This window comes from Salvelinus sp. IW2-2015, linkage group LG19, assembly GCF_002910315.2.
Source record: "Salvelinus sp. IW2-2015 linkage group LG19, ASM291031v2, whole genome shotgun sequence".
Lineage (NCBI taxonomy): Eukaryota > Metazoa > Chordata > Actinopteri > Salmoniformes > Salmonidae > Salvelinus > Salvelinus sp. IW2-2015.
The window spans coordinates 25,109,715-25,131,560 of record NC_036859.1 but is presented as its reverse complement, the minus strand read 5'-3'; the positions used below and the strand labels follow the sequence as shown (position 1 = coordinate 25,131,560).

Here is a 21,846-nt window from a genome sequence, read left to right as displayed (position 1 = left end):
AGCAGACCTTAACAGGTCATTATCTTGTCAGGAAGAGAGGAGAGGCAGGCAGGAGTCAGAGGCTGGGTTAACACAGGCCAGGGCTGGTAGCTAAGGGGCACAACTTCGATTCCCCAGCTGAGATAGAGCATTTCCTCAGCACGAACTCAACAGCACTCCAGGGATTGCTAATACAGAGAGCTCAATTTGTCCCTTGCTCAGGGCCATGCACAGACCTTCCAGGGGGCAGGTGGTCAAAATATTCATGACTGGCGAACTTGACGACAGTCGGTTCCGAATCCGAACTAAATATTTATAAAAACAAAAGTTGCCATATAATAAATATATTATGACCATCGGTGACGTAGGTGGCCATATGTGAAACTGTCCAATGGAGAGTTGTATGAAAATATACTAGCATGCCTATTAACAGAACATTCTATAGTGTCTAGACTCAGTCTCTCCTTTGCTCAAAACTCACCTACAACTATCGTTAGTGTGGTTAAGTATAGACTGGGTGCTGACAACTAGAGCCAGGACAATAGTAGTATTGCAATACTCCTTAGTATCATGGCAAGGAAACAAAAACGTAACTTCTTTAGGAAAACCGCCCTAATGTTGGAAACAAACATTATGTTGTCATSCAGAGTCACTTTATTTTCCAAGCTACCGCGCACAATATTTTTTTACATATAACAGGTTTTTCAAGGACTACAGAGTTTGACTGCTTCATGGATTCATTTTTGCCTTGGGGGGGGATCCCTTCTGACAACTTCACGAAAAAGATGTGCGCACTTCAAATGGGGCAGAAGGCCGTGTGTTGTTGTGATTCTGGATGGACAGACTTGTGGTGAGCAAAATCAGCAACCTCTGCATCATTCAAGACTGTTGTTTTGTGAGAACGTGTTAAAGTTCAGTTAGTCATTGTTTTGTAAATGCAAGCTGAAAAGTACCCAGGGTCTTGCCTTGGCTCCAAGTTAGAGCAGGTCAGCCGGAGCCATGGCCCAGTGAAACACGGGTGCCGGCCTGAGTAGATGGAAACAGAAAAGTCTGAGCCTTGGGTAAAACACGGAGGTAAATCCTCATTGGAAATGTGCCATTGCATCATCTCATGGTCAAACAGTAGGGGAGCAGCTTTTCCTGTTCAACATCAAGCATTTCGCTACACCCACAATAACATCTGCTAAACACGTGTATTGAGCCAATAAAATTTGATTTGAATATATGCTTTACACAGCATTTCCCATCGGAGGACAACCAGTGCTAGAGCTCTGTGGTACACCCTCACTGGTGAGGACATCAAGGCTGTATGTCAACCATCTCACAGCAGGAGTGCTGATTTAGGGTCTGTTTTACCTTTTAAATCACAAGGAATAAGATTATATGGATAACGGCGGACCAGATCCTAGACGCTTTGTGAATATGCCGGGCCCTGTTCTGTTGTGCACTCACTAGCTCAGAGAGCCTGACATCAGATTTAATACTTAACAAACCGTCACTGAAAACCATTCTGCAGATATCAACATGCATTTATGGTTTTGTACAGATGTCTGGGTTAGGCTATGCTTTACTACCTGCAGTCTTGACTCAAACTTAGAGGTGCAGTCAACAGGGTACCGAATCTCAAATCTACATGGCTGCATCTCAAAGAGCACCCTATTCCCTTTAATAGGCTAATAATCAAGTATCTGTCAGAGGAGCTCTTTTTATATAAAAAGAAAAGAAAAAAAAGTTATCCTGCTATATATAGCAGATAAATATTGTGCGCGTCCCAAATGGCACCCTATTCCCTATACAGTGCACTAATTTTAACCAGGATCCATAAATTTGTCTAAAGCAGTGCAACATATAGGGAATAGGGTGGAATTTGGGATGCAAACCAAGGTCTAATCAGCCTGAGCAGTGACATCAATTTCAAAGGGCATAATTATTTATTACTCAATAAAATTACTTTGCAAAGAAAGTAGATTAACCAGCACAGTCTTAAAAGCTTTTTGGTAGTGGTAGGACCTACAGGCTAGCTGTAGCACTGGTTTCTTATTGGATATTTGTATCACTAAAGCACCACATTTCACACAACACAGACAACACTTAACTGGTTGTGGAATGTTGATTGTAGCCTAGCATTGCTCAAACAAACAGCACTAGCCTGAACGGTGCAAGAATAAAGATGTCTATGCAAGAAGTAAAAAGACGTGATGTCTGTGCAAAGGGTCTTGAAATTAAACAATTAAATATCATGAGTCAATGCATTTTTGCGGAGTGGAGTCATTCGTACATTACATCTGAGCCACGGAAAGATGTTTATTTAATGYCCAGACATTCCTCTGAAACAATCCTCTCCCTGTGCTCAGTGTTCCACACAGGCCTTGACATTTCAGAGTGTTCAGTTATGGAGAGCTCTGAACAGGCCAGCCTCCCCACAGAAACGTGCGTCTGAGGAGAAGAACACATTTATGGAGCTGGGGAAACAAAACCAAAGATGGGTTCCATCCCAAATGCCATCCTATTCCCTATACATATTGTACTACTCTTGACCAGGGCCCATAGGATAATAGTCAAAAGAAGTGCAACATATAGGGAATAGGGTGCCATTGGGACACAGCCATGGAGCTGGGGAACAAAACCAGAGATGGAGAATGAAACGGATCAAATTTGATCCAATTTATTTGATAATTAAAATTAGCCTACATAGTACTGTTAGTGTGGCGCAACCTAACATTATCGAGGATTACACACAAAGACCAAAGGCTTATTTCTAATGTGGTCTTCAATATACATGTTCATGAGGGTCCTATGCTGCAACAAGCCAAACTGACACCTGGTTTAATTAGAGTAAACTGGCTTAATGTTACCACAGATACAAGTAGAGTCCAACCGTGTGCATTGTTCATAAAAATGGTCTCATTGATACAATATTTAACCAAGTTTCTGGTGAATTCTGGGAAAACTGTTCATCCCAAATGGCACCCTGTTCCCTACATAGTGCACTACTTTTAACCAGAGCCTAATGGGTATAGGGTGCCATTTGGGACACATCCTGTATGCTGCTGCTGCTATCCAGTTATACGTGGCTACCTCAGAATAGATAACTGTTCGAGAACAATTTGAATATTCGTGAGGCTTAAACCACAATGATCCTCTATCAACAAACTCAGGTTGCATTTCTTAGAACCTCAAGATGGAGACTTCTGTCAGCAAGGAGACCGGCTCCAACACCAATGGCCAGTCCTAGATATTGATAAAGAAATAACACTAGAAAAAACACCACTGCTTATGCTTCAAGGAGACCAAATAACCCTGCAGAGAAGCCACATTTGGGAGTTTCTTCAGCATCTACAATGGCCATATTCTGCTTGCCAGGGTTAGGCCAAACAGACCACCAGCTTCAGGAACACACCCATGACTTATTTATAAATAAACTCAGGTCAGAGCATCTGAGGCTGAGCACCCAACCATGTATAAGAAAGTTCTGCAGACTGACAAAGGTGGACAAAGACGTGCAATAAACTCAGAGCAAAGCAGGGAGCGGATATCATAAAAGCTATAAAAAAAAATATTAAAAAAGGCTGCCTCACCCTGTCATGACCAGTTTATATGCAGGCGCTTCCTCAGTTTATGGAAGAAGACCTAAAGCTAGAGCTTCTCAGCAGATGCAAAAATTAGACTTCAAACCAAAAACTAGGCCTACATCCCATCCCAAGACCTCATCAAAGCCTTGTAAAGTGTTAAGTGTCCCGTAGTGGTGGCTGGTGAGGGGAGGAAGGCTCATAGTAACAGCTGGAATGTAATGAATGCAACGGTATCAAACTCTTGGAAACAATGGGAAAAGTATCCCATTTATTCACCTTCCAGCCATTACCATGAGCCGAAGATCCAATTTTAAATGTGCCACCAGCCACCTCTGGTGTCCCGTGAGCTAGACATAYGCACACATGAAAAGATATGTCACTCATTGGCCTGTTTTCTCATGGGAGCATGGACCATATGTAGCTATGCAACTAGGCTTGATTCACATATGGCGGCCATGGATGTTGCTAGTTCTGGGCAATATGGTCTAAATATCATAATATTTTACACATTTGATGATGTTTTAATTTTTTTAAATAAAAGTTCTAAATATGTTTTATGAGTAGTGTATGGCCTTAAAATGTATGTGTTGCTACCCTACGTGTTTTTTGGGGGCTTTCATTCTGATTGATTGAACAGTATAAAACAAACTTGGAATATAGTGGGCACTTTGAATAGAGTTGTTTGACATGTCAATGAATGGAAAAAACAGGGAGGGGTTATTGTGACACAGCATGAACCAAAGTGTTGGTCAGTGTTTCCCAGTGGACCCTAATTAGATATTAGATTAAATGTTCTTACTTGTCCTGCAGTCCAAACACATTACCCCCTCACATTTACCCCCTCAGCCCTTAAGCTAGCCACTTTCCCTCCGGGGGAATCCCTGTCAAAACCGGATGCAGTTTGATTGCCATCTTAAGTGGAGGTCAAATTTACTAACGTTGCCCCATCGACCCTCGATTTAGCGTGAGGGAYCGAGTCAACAACTTTGGTCACTTGAGATTGATATGACCCACAATCCAATGCAAACTCTAGTCATGTCAAACTCTGGTGATCGCGAAGTGTCAAATTGAATCAACAAGGCTGCATTTTCAGCATGTTAGAAAAAAGCTAGCTTGCTAAAAACAACCCCCAAAAAAATATTTTGTCGTTGGCAAATTGGCTTAATATTTTAGTGAGGAGCCAATAAAACTTAGCTAGATAAACATATTTTGGGGATTCCGGAAATGTATTGGAATAAAAACGGCMKAACTATAAAACTAGCTAGCTAGCTGACAGTAGTGCTAGCTAGATATGTTAGCTTACTAGGTACATTAATAGCTTAAGGTTGGTTGTTTTTAAGCTCAACTGCAAGATTTCCACCAAGGACATTGCCTCTCCGATCATCATTCCCCCCTCGCTTGGGCAAGGGGCATTTAAGGTACAACTGGATGTGACGATATAAACGTAATTCAAGGGATGAGGGTTTAGGATGCTGTCTGCTTTGAGTTTGAACCGCAGCCTTGATGTAGCTAAAATATTCATGCATCACCTATTCCTTTATGATTTAGAATATGCCATTGCACAAAAAAAATAAAAATAAAACATTCTGATCTAGGCTTACACCAGCACTGGTATCAGGCTGTATTAGCTAGCGACGTTCTCTGACTAAGAACATTTACCTAGCTAGCTTGCCAGCTAACTCGCGATTAGCATTAGTGGCTAACAATTTATTTTAGCCACAACATGCTAAATGTTTGCAGACAGTAAGATAGTGTGGATTTATATTAATAACACTTTCTATAAAGAAGCAAAGTGGAAAGCAGCAACGTTGTCACCAACATCTTGTTGCATCTGCAGCATTGACCATGCAGACTCCAAGTGGTTGTGACTCGTGGTAGAGCCCAAAAACTGCTCTCTGAGTGACAGTGGGTGGGGCTGTGTGGAAGGAGAGAGTCGACAAGCAGCAAACGGAGTAAACACATTTTTTTTTTAAACTGACATTACACGCGGCAGAGTGGCATAACATTTAACAAACACTGAAATACTGCTATACAAGGTAAAGTAAAAACCCAAACCTGTCCATGCATCAATATATAGTGAAATACAGTAGATGTAGGCAACACTCAGCTGACTGGATCTTTGCCAGGGTGCAAGTAATCTGTTTGCATAGCACTCTGTAAACCACTTAAGCACTCCATGTCATGAAGTGTTATGATTTAACTTCCCGTTAACTCGGTTCCAAGAGGCCACTACTGCTGCCCTTAGAGATGCCATCCCCTGGAGTAGACCTACTTATCCCTACTACTGTGTCAGTTCCTGTAACATGCCTGTAAATGGCAGTCAGAAATGGTTTAAAAGCAGGGCCTGTATTCATAAATCGTCTCAGTGTGCTGATCTAGGACAAGTTTTGCAGTTTAAATCATAATGAAAAGAATGGAAACCTGATCCTAGCTCAGCACTCCAGATGTTTTATGATTATGGCTGCACAAGAACACATTTATGCAAGGTAGTTAACTCCCAACAGCTGCTCCCGGGGCGCTGATGACATGGGTGTCAATTAAGGGAGGCCCCCACACCTCTCTGATTCAGAGGGGTTGGGTTAAAGCTGCAAGACACATTTTGGTTGAATGCATTCAGTTGTGCAACTGACTAGGTATCCTTTTCATTAAGATGTCAAATCTGACGGCTTATGCAAGGCCGTTGCGGTGTAAATCAGTATGATGCAAAACCCAAAAGGGCCCTGGTCAAAAGCAGTGCACTAGATAGTGAATATAGTGCCTTTTGGGCCTCAGCCAAGGTCCCAGTCATTGCCAGAGGGATCATCACACATGATCAAATTAGCTTTTAATCCAGCATTGGAGCACGAAGCCAAGCCACTGTCTCACACAGCCCTGTGACAGGATCAAACACTGTTCAGCAGCAAAAGGTACAATATTATAGCCTGGTTACCAGTGTTAGTGCTATCATGCCACTCCTTGCATGTTTGTTTGGCATGGCAAATAGTGGCATGATAACAAACAGACTGGTACCAAGGCTAGCAACATTCTATGGACTCATTCTATGATTACATTCTGCACGTACTGTAGGAAGTGAAGACCATAGTGTCTATTGTATTCAGATAGTCCTTTTGAACATAACAAGAAATTGGACAAGTCCATAACTGAGCCATTTCCTTGGAAAGTCTTGTTTGAYTGGTGATTGGAATGACCGCATAGACTCTGATCATAAGAAGTTTTAAGTGTTGCTGAGCAGTAGCCCGCACATGTGATGCACTGCACCATACTAATGACCATAGCATCAACACTTTCTTCTCACATGCCCATCCTGAGGCATTGCAGATCAAAGGCAGTTTCACATTAATCAAAATATTAATTTGTGTAATGGAATTATATATATACCTGAGAAAGACCATCACTTTTGCTGGTTGAAATAATTAAGAGCAATTGATAAGAGCATCTGCTAAATGACTAAAATGGAAATGTAATATTCCATCTGAACACCACATTTGAGGATCTTGTTCAAGAAAAGCATGTAGGCTTAAGTGGTCTTCTCAATGGCATTCTGTCAACACCATTCTCTTTTAGGGAAAGCATTTGAAATGATTTCAGTATTCGAATATGATATCTGTTCCCAATATCCAGATAAGGTACAGGAAAAGTGCTCCGACCATATTCATCTGAGTGATTGCTGGTGCTAGTTGCTGACAATTCTGGTTACTTAAATTCAGATAGAAAAGGATGGATTAAGGACCCTGAGGAAAACAACTTGGAATGTTTTGTGATTAATAACACATACATAGGCCTACTTGGTATTTACAAATGGTGATCTCAATTCTGATGTATTTTTGGTTAAACTGATGACAGCGTAATTATTTCAACCATCAAAAGTGATGGTCTTGCTCAGGTATATATAATTTTATTTCATTACACAAATTACTATTTTGATTCATGTGAAACTGCCTTTGATCTGCAATGCCTCAGGATGGGCATGTGAGAAGAAAGTGTTTATGCTATGGTCATTAGTATGGTGCAGTGCATCACACGTGCGGGCTACCGCTCAGCACCACTTAACTTCTTCTTCTATGCGGTCATTCAAATCACCACTCAAACAAGACATCATTAAAACATCTCCACTATCCGGACATTGGGAAAAAATATATATATATATATATTAGTCAAATACTGAAATATTTAAAATGACCATCCCTAAAAGAGAGAACAAAAAAATGGTGTTGACAGAACACCAGTTGGTTGATCGTAGCCTACCCTTTCTCATTTAGATAACTTAATTCCGTAATTTGATTTCAATTTTGCATTCATTAGAAATCTCCCACTTCACCTGCTACACTTGGATCCTATATAGGAAATAGGACTGTCCGAAGGGGGGGGAAATAATAATAATAGGTTGCCCGAAAGTTGTCTTTCTTTTTAGACGTGTATTTTTTCCATATAATGACACCCTTTTAATAAAATCAACTATATGCATTGAGCTTGTCTGAMGCTTTAAGSAKACTGTTTGTTGAAATAAGACAAATGACTCAATGACACCAGATAGCAAGATAGTCTGAAAAAAAATCCTTACCCGACCATCCTCCTCCCGCTCTTGCCGTCTTTCGCAGATTCTGCTATTACTCTCCTGAAGTTGCTGGTATAGGTTACAGAGGAGTCAGCAACCTTTCATGTGGAATGTCAATTMATKTTACTATTTCTACCGATCTGCGTGCCAGTTATGGTTTTCATATGCACACTTATAACGTCTTCGCATCTCAAAATCGTTGTCATGTACTTAATCAAAATTCTATCCAAATAAATGATCAAAGTAAAAAGTAACTTCTATTGCCATGTCAACTGTGAAAATAGCCTACATAATGCCAACAAATAAAAACATTGCAGCCTGCAGGTAGAAAATATCCTGATCAAAATAAATATCTTATAAATCACATTGGCTACGCATGGCCTGTCTGCAACAAACTTGAAACATTGTATAAGATATTCTGGGCCTTCAGAGTTTCCCTGTGCCACTGAGCTCAGGACAGACAGCTGTAGGCTGGCTATTTGCACAAGGGATAAGAAGTAATCAGGTAGGCCTATTTTATGAGGTTCCACTGGACCAGAGGATTACATTTTTAAATTTCACGCTGAGTGGTTATCGAAAGGGAGAGAGACAGAAATATTTTTCAAATACATTGAGTAACTATTATCATTCTCAATGGATGAAAAAAATACTTTGCTTGCTGTTTGAGGTGGAAAAAAACTTTACTTGAGAAGCTCCACAGCTCATTAGTGGTGGTGCGTTAAGAAATACTAGCAGATCCCCAAATCGGCACATTTATATGCCTACACTTGCGCACAGGCCGGTAGCCYAAGCTTATAGGCCTACTTCTAGGCGTAATCAGGTGTCCTTACTCAAAATTGACAGAAGCATCCAAACAAAAGACAATTACTAAATTAACAAAACTCGTAAATTGAATGACTTTAAAAAAAAAAAAAAAAACTTGTTTCTCACAAGTGTAGCATAGGTTGTGCGCTCTGCAAACAATGTGTCCACTCCGACAATGAGAACGGTAAAGACTGGAATAATAGACTGCATTAACGGAAATTACAGTAAACAAACATTGTACATTTGAAATAATTGAAATTAACGGTAAATGTACTACTGGTTATATATGTAATGGGGAATTGATAGACTAACAAGCAAACAAACAATTCACAATTAAGTTATGAACAAAGAATGTGCCCAAATTGGAGGGAGAAAGAGCATTCTGGAGAGAGACGTGCATTGTGCATCTTAGCCACACTCCCCTTCTTGGAGTGTGCCATGCCCACAGCCGCCACAATGGATTAGTTCACTGYGATGGGCGCGAAAAAGACATGTGTCTTGTGTTATATATATATATAAATAACTGCTCAACAAAAAAAAATATTGGTCGACCAACAGCCTGTCAACCAAACAATCGACCAGTGGACTAACTGGGGTCAGCCCTAATAGGGAATAGAGTGCCATTTAGGATACATCTACAGAGTTGTGATTTAAGGCCTGGTGTTTTTCTCTCTGCAGGAAGCATTCCACTATAATGACAGGGGTCCTAGATGGTAGACATGCTGGAACACCCAAACTAGGCTTAAATCTAGACTAGAGGTCGACCGATTTCAATTGTTCTTAACAAAAATCGTTTAAAAAAAACCCGGCCTTTTTGGACGCCGATTATGGCCGATTTCATTGCAATCTACGAGGAGACTGCGTGGCAAAAAGAGCATTCGCGAAAAAAAGCACAATCAAGGCACAAAATGTACCTTACCATAAACATCAATGCCCTTCTTAAAATCAATACACAAGTATATTTGTTTAAACCTGCATATTTAGTTAAAATAAATGCATGATAGCAGGCAATATTAACTAGCGAAATAGTCACTTCTCTTGCGTTCAGTGCAAGCAGACTAAATGCAGCAGTTTGGGCCACCTGGCTCCTTGCGAATTGTGTGAAGACATTTTCTTCCTAACAAAGATCGTAATTAATTTGCCAGAATTTTACATAATTATGACATAACATTGAGGGTTGTGCAATGTAACAGCAATATTTCGACTTAGGGTTGCCACCCGTTCGATAAAATACATAAAGGTTCCGTATTTCACTGAAAGAATAAATTTTTGTTTTCTAAAATGTTAATTTCCGGATTTGACCATATTAATGACCAAAGGCTCGTATTTGTGTTTACTATATTATAATTAAGTCTGATTTGATATAGCAGTCTGACTGAGTGGTGGTAGGCGGCAGCAGGCTCGGTAGCATTCATTCAAACAGCACTTTACTGCATTTGCTAGCAGCTCTTAGCAATGCTTGAGGCACAGCACTGTTTTTGACTTCAAGCCTATCAACTCCCGAGATTAAGCTGGCAATACTAAAGTGCCTATAAGAACATCCAAAAGGTATATGAAATACAAATGGTAGAGAGAGAAATAGCCAACGAGGGGGGGGGGGGAATCACTTTTACTCCACACGCAGAGATGCATACAAAGCTCTCGCTCACCCTCCATGTGGCAAATCTGACCATAATTCTATCCTCGTGATTCCTCCAAACAGGAAGTACCAGTGACACGCTTAATTTGGAAGTGGTCCGATGAAGCGGATGCTAAGCTACAMGACTGTTTTGCTAGCACAGACTGGAATATGTTCCGGGATTCACCCGAAGGCATTGACCAGTTTACCACATCAGTCACTGGCTTCATCAATAAATGGATTGACGACGTCGTCCCCACACTGACCGTACATACATATCCCAAGCAGAAGCCATAAATTACATCCGCAGTGAATTAAAGGCTGGAGCTGCTGCTTTCAAGCAGCGGGACACTAACCTGAATGCTTATAAGAAATCCCGCTACTGCCTCCGATGAACCATCAAACAGGCAAAGCTTCAATACAGGACTAAGTTCAAATCCCACTACACCGGCTTGGATGCTCGTCAGATGTGGCAGGGCTTGCAAACTATCACGGATTACAAAGGGAAACCCAGCCACAAGCTGCCCAGTGACACAAGCCTACCAGACAAACTAAATGCCTTCTATGCTCACTGAGGCAAGCAACACTGAACTACGCACGAGAGCACCAGCTGTTTCGGACGACTGTGTGATGACACTCTCCGTAGCCAATGTAAAACAAGTTAACATTCACAAGGTCACAGGGCCAGAAGGATTACCAGGACGTGTACTGCGAGCATGTGCTGACCAACTGGCAAGTGTCTTCACTGACATTTTCAAACTCTCCCTGACCCATTCTGTAATYCCTACATGTTTCAAGCAGACCACCATAGTCCCTGCTCCCAAGAATGCCTTTCAAAAGACGACCGCCCGTAACACTCACATCTGTAGCCATGAAATACTTTTAAAGGCAGGTCATGGCTCACATCAACACCATCATCCCAGACACCCTGGACCAACTCCAAATTGCATATCGCCCCAACAGATGACAATCTCTATTGCACTCCACACTGCCCTTTCCCACTTGGACAAAAGTAACCTATGTGAGAATGCTGTTCGTTGACTACAGCTCAGCGTTCAACACCATAGTGCCCTCAAAGCTCATCACTAAGCTAAGGACCCTGGTACTAAACTCCTCCCTCTGCAACTGGATCCTGGACTGGTGGTGAAGGTAGGCAACACATCCCTCAACACAGGGACTCAGGTGTGTGTGGTTAGTCTCCTCCTGTACTCCCTGTTCACCCACGACTGCGTGGACACGCACGACTCCAACACCATCATTATGCTTGCCAACAATGTGACGGTGGTATACCTGATCACAGATGACGAGACATCCTATAGGGAGGAGGTCAGTGGCCTGGCAGTGTGGTGCCAGAGGAAGGCCCCCAAAAATCAGCTACCACATGGCAAGCGTTACCAATGCACCAAGTCTAGAACAAACAGAACTCTGATCAGCTTCTACCCCCAAACCATATGACTTCTAAACAAGGACTGCTAAACAGCTACCCGGACTACCTGCATTGACCCTTTTATGGACTAACTCTTGCACCGACTATGCACACACCACAAACACACTGCTGCCACTGTCTATTATCCATCCTGTTGCCAAATCACTTCATCCCTACCTATATGTACAGCACATAACTACCTCATAGCACATCGACTCGGGATTGGTACTCCCTATATAGTCATTTAATTTATTTTCGTTATTCACTCTATTTATTCCTTGTGTCACTATATCTTTAACTCTACATAGTTGGAAAAGGACCCACAAGTAAGAATTTCGATGTTAGTCTGCACCGTTACATACGATGCATGTGACAAATAAAATTTGATCAAAGAGCTGTGACACGATCACTTGACATCACTCTGCTCTAGAATATATTTTTTTTAAATGCCAGGGTGGGGGAGCAACGAGAGCAGCAATAACTAGCAAACGACTTTAGTGGGTTTCTTTGTTTTAAAGTTATGTTGTGGGTGAGAAGTTCACAAGAAGCTCTGGGTATTCAGATCAAAGCTCAATGCATACATGGGTTCATTTTGAGCCTAATTTACACCTAGAAGCAGTGGTGTGTATTCATGGGGGAAGCCAGGCGTCGCCCAAAAATGTACCAATAAATGACATTATTTTGTCTCCGAGTTTCATAGTGTTCCTTCATTTCGCACGAGGCTGAATGTATCTCACCAGAGAAAGCATCCGAGCGAGCGAAACAGCACCCCTTCGGTTTTGTGATGAAACGAAAGGTGTAGTTGAATTTATTCTGCCACTTCTTATTGTCTCAGCCTTAGGCCTATATATCACAATGGCAAGGCATATAAACCCATCAGTTTAAAAATTAGTTCAGTAAATGTCAACCTAGAGAGCCAGGCAAATAAAAGCAATTTTCTAGACAATATTTTGGTTTGTTGCTAGCTAGTTTGCTAGCCAGTTCAAGTAATGACCAGAGTACAGTCGTGGCCAAAAGTTGAGAATGACACAAATATAAATTCTCAAAGTCTGCTGCCTCAGTTTGTATGATGGCAATTTGCATATACTCCAGAATGTTATGAAAAGTGATCAGATGAATTGCAAAGTCCCTCTTTGCCATGCAAATTAACTGAATCCACAAAACATTTCCACTGCATTTCAGCCCTGCCACAAAAGGACCAGCTGACATGTCAGTGATTCTCTCGTTAACACAGGTGTGAGTGATGACGAGGACAGGGCTGGAGATCACTCTGTCATGCTGATTGAGTTCGAATAACAGACTGGAAGCTTCAAAAGGAGGGTGGTGCTTGGAATCATTGTTCTTCCTCTGTCAATCATGGTTACCTGCAAGGAAACATGTGCCGTCATCATTGCTTTGCACAAAAAGAGCTTCACAGGCAAGGATATTGCTGCCAGTAAGATTGCACCTAAATCAACCATTTATCGGATCATCAAGAACTTCAAGGAGAGCGGTTCAATTGTTGTGAAGAAGGCTTCAGGGCGCCCAAGAAAGTCCAGCAATGAAGGTTCTCCTGTCCTCAGTCGACTCTTAAAAATGCAGGGCACATGCTGTTTCCCCTCTCTCCTCAAGGGCAAATTGCTCTCAGGAAGCATGTGGCTCAAGAAAGATTCTTCCCCACTTCCAGTTCAAACAATTGAGACAGAATGGAAACAAACCAAGTTGGGAAACATTCTGACTTTCCACCATGCATCATTCTAGAAGTTTGATTTTAATTTGGGATGTGAGTAGAAGTGAGAGACTCGAGATACAATCTTTGTTTGAAGCCCTCTTCCTTGATTGATACTAGCCTAGCTGGGTATAATTTTAAATTGTATTTCTATCAGAAAAAGGGGCATCATTGACTTTAAAAAAAAACATATTGGTCAATTTAAACATTTGTTTTTAGGTGCATTTTCCAACCTGTTAGTTGCATAATCCTAACAGGATGGAACCTAACAGGGTGGAAATCTGGAGCCTAAATTAGACATAGCTCTGTGAGTTACAAGATTGAGCTAGCATAACGGTGAAAACTTGAATCGGATTTTAACTTCTATCAAACATATTTTGAAATTTGGTTAATTTTCTCAATAACTTAGCCTAACAGAGTGGACATTTATGAGTGTGACAGACTAACATGGGACATTAAATGTATTAATATTTCTCGTGGAAGTGGATTAATAACACTGGGGGACATGGCAAAAACGCCTACATCCACTGCGGAGAGGGAAAAAAGTGTTCCAAATGCATATAATTCCCTTTCAAGGTCCATATTTTTGTTTTTAAGGTAAAATGACAGCTGGTTTTATATTTAAAGCATTTTGGAATCTACATTTTACACCAAGTGAAATTTCCTGGGGACAGAAAAGGCACCGCATACCTAGGACAGACTCAGCTAGCAAGCTAGGTACCGCTTCTTAGCTAACTAGCTATGCCAACAACATAATAGGCTAATTAACTAGGGGTAACAAAGTCAACAGAAACTCGTGTGCAGGTGAAAATGTAGTATAGACATCTTGGTAGCATAAGAATAAAAAAGGTACAATCGGCATGACATAGATAGGAAATGTTACGATTTTTAAAAATTAAATGTTTTAATTAAGTTAGGCAGTAACGTTATCACCATTTCAAAAACAGAATGCCATCCTGCAGCTTGCTGATGCTAACTAGCTAGCTATAAAACAGTCAGCTAACTAGCAAGCATCCAGCTGACAGCTTCCAAGGAGTCATATCGGGTTGGTAGATATCATCCTTTTACTTCTAGAACTAAATAGGTTTGCATATTATATCCTAGTTAGTTAGTTAGTTAGATACTTAAGTTAGCGTTATGTGCCATCTTTCCATGCACTTCAGTTGGGAAAGGGTGAAATCCCAAATTAAGTTATTGGATTTACACAGGACTTTGCCAACAACTATGGTGATGTATCATCAACTCAGCCTAACATGCATTGTTTATTTTAGTCAGCAGGATAAAACGAAAGGAATGTTCAATAATTTTTCCTTTTAGCTAATCTCTTACAATTTTGCGCCATATTTGCGTGAGCCTCACGTCCAGTCCAGGCATTGCAACATTGTTTCCAGACCGAATGGTACACTGGAAACACGCCATACAAAAGTAAACGCGACTTACCTTTGCAATGGCTTTTTTGTATCTCATGACGGCTTGCTGGATGAGAATGTGGATTTTGATATTTCCATCTCCGCACGGTACCACCACCCTAGTCCTTCCAAAACACACAGTCACTTTCATAGTTTAATATCCGATAGATCTTGCCCAGATTCGGAGGAAAACCGAGGATAAATTCTCCCTTTGAAAGTCAGCCYAAACATGAATTATCTTTGGTTATTGAATCTTGTATCCTTAAAAAGAGATGAGACCAAAATATCTTTCACATTTTATCCAGGGACGACATTGTTAGCTGTGTGTTTCTGACCACCTGTTTAGTCTTTCTCCTTCTGTTTCGACGTTCCCAGACTAGTGCAGAGAGCAACAGCTCCATCAGGATTCGATTGGGGAACGGCCTCCACACGCCGGTCAAGATTGGAACTGTCGAAGGTGATATATGGCGCGCGCGAGCAATTGCATCCATGTGTGCGTGAACAGTTGGGTGATTTCGAAAAATATATGAGATCTTAATAATATTTTGAAATGTAAAAAATATATCCTGCCAAGGAACTTCTTTAACATGCAATATTATTGAATGATATCCCTACAAATGGCACACTACTCCCAGTCCCTAAACAGTAAACTAGGCCTACTTACATTTACATTTANTTACATTTACATTTAAGTCATTTAGCAGACGCTCTTATCCAGAGCGACTTACAAATTGGTGCATTCACCTTATGATATCCAGTGGAACAACCACTTTACAATAGTGCATCTAACTCTTTTAAGGGGGAGGGGGGGGGTTAGGAGGATTACTTTATCCTATCCTAGGTATTCCTTAAAGAGGTGGGGTTTCAGGTGTCTCCGGAAGGTGGTGATTGACTCCGCTGACCTGGCGTCGTGAGGGAGTTTGTTCCACCATTGGGGTGCCAGAGCAGCGAACAGTTTTGACTGGGCTGAGCGGGAACTGTACTTCCTCAGAGGTAGGGAGGCGAGCAGGCCAGAGGTGGATGACTTTAGTAGTAGACATATCACAGGAACCCTCCAGGAGATCAATCTGCTGTTCTATCAACTATTTATTTCTGATACGTGTGTATGTGCGTTCTGCAACATAAAAATATATTCAAACGCTATAAACACGTGTAGGCCTATTTTGATGAATCCAACTTAAACAAAGATATCCAGCACTTAGGAATATAGTTATTTTTGTTTTATTGCATAACAGAAATCTCAAGGACATGTTCTGGCCACAAAACCTTGATCTCCACCTGCCTGATGCTATTTTGGTGCTTTGTTCTAGTGTCCTAACCTAAAACTGAAACCAAGTCCCAATGAAAACCAGAGCAAATCCATGTGTGAAGCTTGTGGAACAGCTGCCTTGACTTGACACATAGCTACAGTTCCACAGAACATGACTGTATGTGTGTGAGGAACCTGCTCTCACCATGGCTGTGTACCAAATGGGACCTTTTTCCCATAGGGCCCTGGTCAAAAGTAGTGCACTATAAAGAGATTAGGTTGCCATTTGGGAGATTAGGTTGCCATTTGGGATGTAACCCATATTAACTTTTTATATGGGCTTGTGCTCCATGATCAGTGCTGTCCCAAAAGCGTGGGCTCATGGGTGAGTCACACATGTTCTGAGGCAGAAAACCAAAGAGTTACTGAATACAAGGCAATTTGTCTACTAACTACAATATGACTTACATGGACATGCTTTTTTATATCTTCCTATGCCCCAGGGTTGCGCTCAATTCAAATTGAAGGCAGTCAATTCAGGAAGTGGATTAGAATTTAACATAAAGAAATGTAAAACCGTAATAATTAGCTTCTACTTTTCAGTTTATTGGGAAGTCTGAAAATAAATGCAATTTTTTCAATGATTTAATTGTAATTTTAGTTTACTTTCTGAATTGACTACCTTCAATTCGAATTGAACCCTACCATGCTATGCCACAGAATTGATGAGCATAACTTCGTGCCCCAAAAGCCTGAGCTAAAGCAGAAAACCAAGCTATTTCACAATATCTTGTGACTTTTCCTAACACTGGTTCATGGACTTACAGTACAAACAGTAATGTGTTTATCTCTGTACACACTTTATAAAGTGTAAATATTTATCAACATTGACCACCTGATAGAAGATCTTGACAAAGGCCAACTGGTGCAAATGCTTTAAAATGACCTTCAAATATTTTTTTCTTTATTTCTTAATGGGATGATATACATTTACTCAATAATGTTTGCCTGACAGAATTGTACTAATAACTGTAATGGGTCAATGAACTCTTCACATCTTGAATGTTCCGTTTTTTACTGTTTTTATTGCAATGTCAACATGCAGGTTTTGGGCGACACCTTGTGGAATGCTTACGTACTGCATTTGGCTTACTTGACCTGTAAGAAGCATAGGCCGAATGTCCTCTATCACACTGTTCAGGGCAAGTTTTTCCAGTTGCGGCCTCTCTCTCATCAGTTTGGGATGACATCTCAATATGAAGGCATATGCCATCTCTGGGCATGTTCAAACAGCAGCCTGGCTCATCCCAGGATTCTCTCCCAGTGCCAGAGGGTCTGGTGGGCTGTATAGCAACTTGGCTTCTCCATCACAACAAACTCATAACACTGTCTGTGTCCCAGAATGCACCACATTCCCTATATAGTGCACAACCTTTGACCAGAGCTGGGGACCCTGGTTAAAAGTAGTGCACTACATAAGGAATAGGGTGCCATTTAAGATGCAMCCTTAACTCAGCCAGCCAGGGCCCTGGGCAACACAACTCATCATGTCACCATTTAAGGCTTAATCCTGACAGTCAGACACAAATGAACATCTTTATGGGGAGTCAAATGTAACAGATAGCCCACAGCTTGCTTAATAACAGTACTGTTTCCTTCCTCACCAGCCCACTCTGGTATTCAATATTGGATCCTATCTCGCAAACATAGGTGGCTGCCCTCTTGACAACTGCTCCACAAAGAAGATAAACATTTGATGCCACAGGTGGAGGCATTTCAAGCTGAGGAGTCTAAAAGCGCTGCATCCTGGCCTCTGTACTAAGGCATCTTTGTGTGTGTGTGTGTATGCAATAAATGTAATGTTTTATTAGTTTTTCATTGTATAACAATGCACAATCAATATAACTTATTTCATCATGTAGCCTTATACCTATACAACATGTAGAAGTCTTTTTTTTGTAAGTGTTCATGTGATCAGATAGTACAAGAGGTATGCTAATACGCCACCCCCTGGTTGTTACAGAAGAATATGTACATGTAGGTAGGGGTAAAAGTGACTAGGTAATCCGGATAGATAGTAAACAAGGCAGCAGCAGTGTGAAAGGGTGGGAAAGTGTCTCTTTGTGAATGTGTGTAACATCAATATGCATGTGTGTTTTGTGTGTTTGAGCGCATGTAGTGTGTGTCTATTTAGAAATTTTTATTTTTTTAATTTAACCTTTATTTAACCAGGTAGGCTAGTTGAGAACAAGTTCTCATTTACAACTGCGACCTGGCCAAGATAAAGCAAAGCAGTGCGACACAAACAACAACAACACAGAGATGCACATGGGATAAACAAACGTACAGTCAATAACACAATAGAAAAGTCTATATACAGTGTGTGTAAATGTAGTAAGATTAGGGATTATATGTCCCTCGGCTATGCAAGAGAATCAGTGCAAATAAAATGGGTTCAATGCAAATAGTCAGTGTAGTCATTTGATGAACTGTTCAGCAGTCATATGGCTTGGGGGTAGAAGCTGTTCAGGAGGCTTTTGGTCGTGGACTTGGCGCTCCGGTATACTTGCCGTGCAGTAGCAGAGAGAACAGTTTTAGGGCTTTCCTCCGACACTACCTGGTATAGAGGTCCTGGATGGCAGGGAGCTCGGCTCCAGTGATGTACTGGGCTGTATGCACTACCCTCTGTAGCGCCTTACAGTCAGATGCCAAGCAGTTGCCATACCAAGCGGTGATGCAGCCAGTCAAGATGCTCTAAATGGTGCAGCTGTAGAACCTTTTGAGGATCTGAGGGCCCATGCCAAATCTTTTAAGCCTCCAGGGAGGGAAGAGATGTTGTCATGCCCTCTTCACGACTGTGTTGGTGTGTTTGGCCCATGGTAGGTCCTTAAGGATGTGGACCCAGAGGAACTTGACTCTATCATCCCGCTCCACTACAGCCTAGTCGATGTGAATGGAGGCGTGCTAGGCCCTCCATTTCCTGCAGTCCACAATAAGCTCCTTTGTCTTGCTGACTTTGACAGGGGGTTGTTGTTCTGGCACCACACTGCCAGGTCTCTGACCTCCTCCCTATAGGCTGTCTCATCATCGTCGGTGATCAGGCCTACCACCGCCGTGTTGACGGCAAACTTAATGATGATGTTGGAGTTGTGCTCGGCAATGCAGTCATGGGTGAACAGGGAGTGCAAGAGGGGACTAAGCAAGCACCTCTGAGTGTTGAGGGTCAGCGTGGCGGATATGTTGTAGCCTACCCTCACCACCTTGGGGCGGCCCGTCAGGAAGTCAAGGATCCAGTTGCAGAGGGAGGAGTTCAGTCCAACGGCCCTTAACTTAGTGATGAGCTTGGAGGGCACTATGGTGTTGAACACTGAGCTGTAGTCAATGAAGGTGTTCCTTTTGTCCAGATGGGAAAGGGCGGTGTGGAGTGCAATAGAGATTGTGCCATTTGTGGATCTTTTGGGGCGGTACGTGAATTGGAGTTGGTCCAGTATCTGTGCCATCATGGCATCTTCTTCATTGGATGATTGCTCCCAACTAATAGGAATACTCACCCAGTTCACTAGGCCTACTTTAAAATTGTGTAAGCACTCAATGTCCATGCTAAAATGGGTTATATCCAACAGGCACAACTCCAATATAAAGTTTGGGCTCCAGTGGCACAGCGATCTAAGGCACTGCATCTCAGTGCAAGAGGTTCAAATCCAGGCTGTATCACATCTGGCTGTGATTGGGAGTCCCATAGGGCAGAGTACAATTGGCCCAGCTTTGTCTGGGGTAGGCCGTCATTGTAAATAAGAATTTGTTCTTAACTGACTTGCCTAGTTAAATTWAAAAAATTAAGTTTTTTTTTTCAAAGTGCCACTGATATTTATTTAACTAGGCAAGTCAGCTAAGAACAAATTCTTATTTAGAACGACAGCCTACCACAGGGCCAACTGTGCACCGCCCTATGGGACTCTCAATCACAGCTGGTTGTGATACAGCCTGGAATCAAACCAGGATTTTTGTAGTGACGCCTCTAGCGCTGAGATGCAGTGCCTTAGACCCTGCGCCACTCGAGAGCCCCATATCAGTGCATTTGTAACAATGTAACCATTATGAAACTTCTATTCAATCAAATAAGCAAGTAGCAAATGACTAATAAAACATTTTGTTGACTAAATTCGACACTTGTATTGACCTCCATTCGAAAATATGTCACGGCGTGGGCTTATTTTTATCGACAGATTTTGGGCTGAGTAAAGCCTCTCGCTTCACCTCTTCCTCTCTGCTTTCACTCTGTCACATGTCGGACAACGCCCATTTCTCTCTGAGTGAATTCCCGACACCGCCAAACAAGTTGAAGACATGGCTTCTCTGATCGTTGAGGTTTTGGTTAGTAATTTGTTAGGATTTTGGGGGGGCTATTTGATATAATTTCTAAACCGAACAGATATTGGATTAAATGTGATTTGTTATTATTATAACAGTATTTAGAGAAATTCTGTTGAGAACAATCATAAAGTGGTTATTAATAAGCTGTTGTTCTGTGAAACCAACAGGTAATGTTAGGCATTAGCATGTGCCTTTTCCCCATTGTAGAGACGAATGACTATTCAGGTTGGTTTTGTAGTTATACACTGGAGAGCACTTATTTAAATTACATACAAAAAAAGCATGAAGCAATTTGCCTGTCCGTTAATCTTGACTAACGGCATGATCCTGCTAGTGCATTGACAGATCATATTGTGCTACCACGACCCTGGAATATTGATGACAAACATGTTCACCCTTCTCATCTAGGAAACCATAGTTTGATTATATATGTGATGTTTGCACCCGGCCACCGATATTTACCAGAGTACAGCTCTTATGAAATGCTGGATGACCGAAGAGTGTTTAGTTATAACAGCAATGTAAGAGACTTTTCCAGTCACCTGAGACACTTTGCTCCTCCAACCTCTGTCTGGAGGGACCTTAAGGACTGCACTCGTTTTAAATCTGGCTACATTCAATCCTTCACAAGACATGCAAATGCCACTCTAGGATTTAATGGTAAGTAAGTAAGCCTTGGAGAAGTAAGCCTTGTCTGAGCCAGAACAGCCCATAGGGCCTCTGTAGCGTGAGGCAGCTTGATGTACAAGTACACTCCCTGGACAGGACATTAGTCGGCTGCAGGGCCTTAGCCCCAATCCATCGCCTTACTAAATGGTAGATTCACAATAATTATCTGATTACATATACTGCACATTGTATAGGCATATTATATTGTATTTTTGTCACAGTAAGAACATAAACAGATGACTCAGGAATGCAGCCTATGTGTCATGTATGAAAGGTTATTGATATGTAGTATGTACATAATTTTTTAAATCTTAAGGTCCACATATTCAGTTAATATATGGTTGTGAATTAGACCATGATGGAATCCAGAGGGAACTGTACAAGTTCTCTGTCAATGGGAAATACACTCTCTCTCTTTGGATGATGACAGCATGCTCTGGAGCCCCTCAGTTCCCCATGCAATGGCATTAGCAATTAAGACCA

The 21,846-nt window shown here is 41.6% G+C and overlaps 1 protein-coding gene across 7 annotated transcripts in view; it reads right to left on the bottom strand.

Annotated features, from left to right (window-relative positions):
- LOC111979132 (partitioning defective 3 homolog) overlaps positions 1-15,376 on the bottom strand; it is a 218,384-nt gene extending 203,008 nt beyond the window's left edge. For all 7 annotated transcript variants that reach the window (XM_024009454.2, XM_070448917.1, XM_070448918.1 and 4 more), the window contains exon 1: positions 15,103-15,376. In XM_024009454.2, the coding sequence (XP_023865222.1) occupies positions 15,103-15,222 (120 nt within the window). In that variant the 5' untranslated portion in view covers positions 15,223-15,376. The remainder of the gene's footprint in view (positions 1-15,102) is intronic.
- Between the last annotated feature and the right edge of the window lie 6,470 nt (positions 15,377-21,846).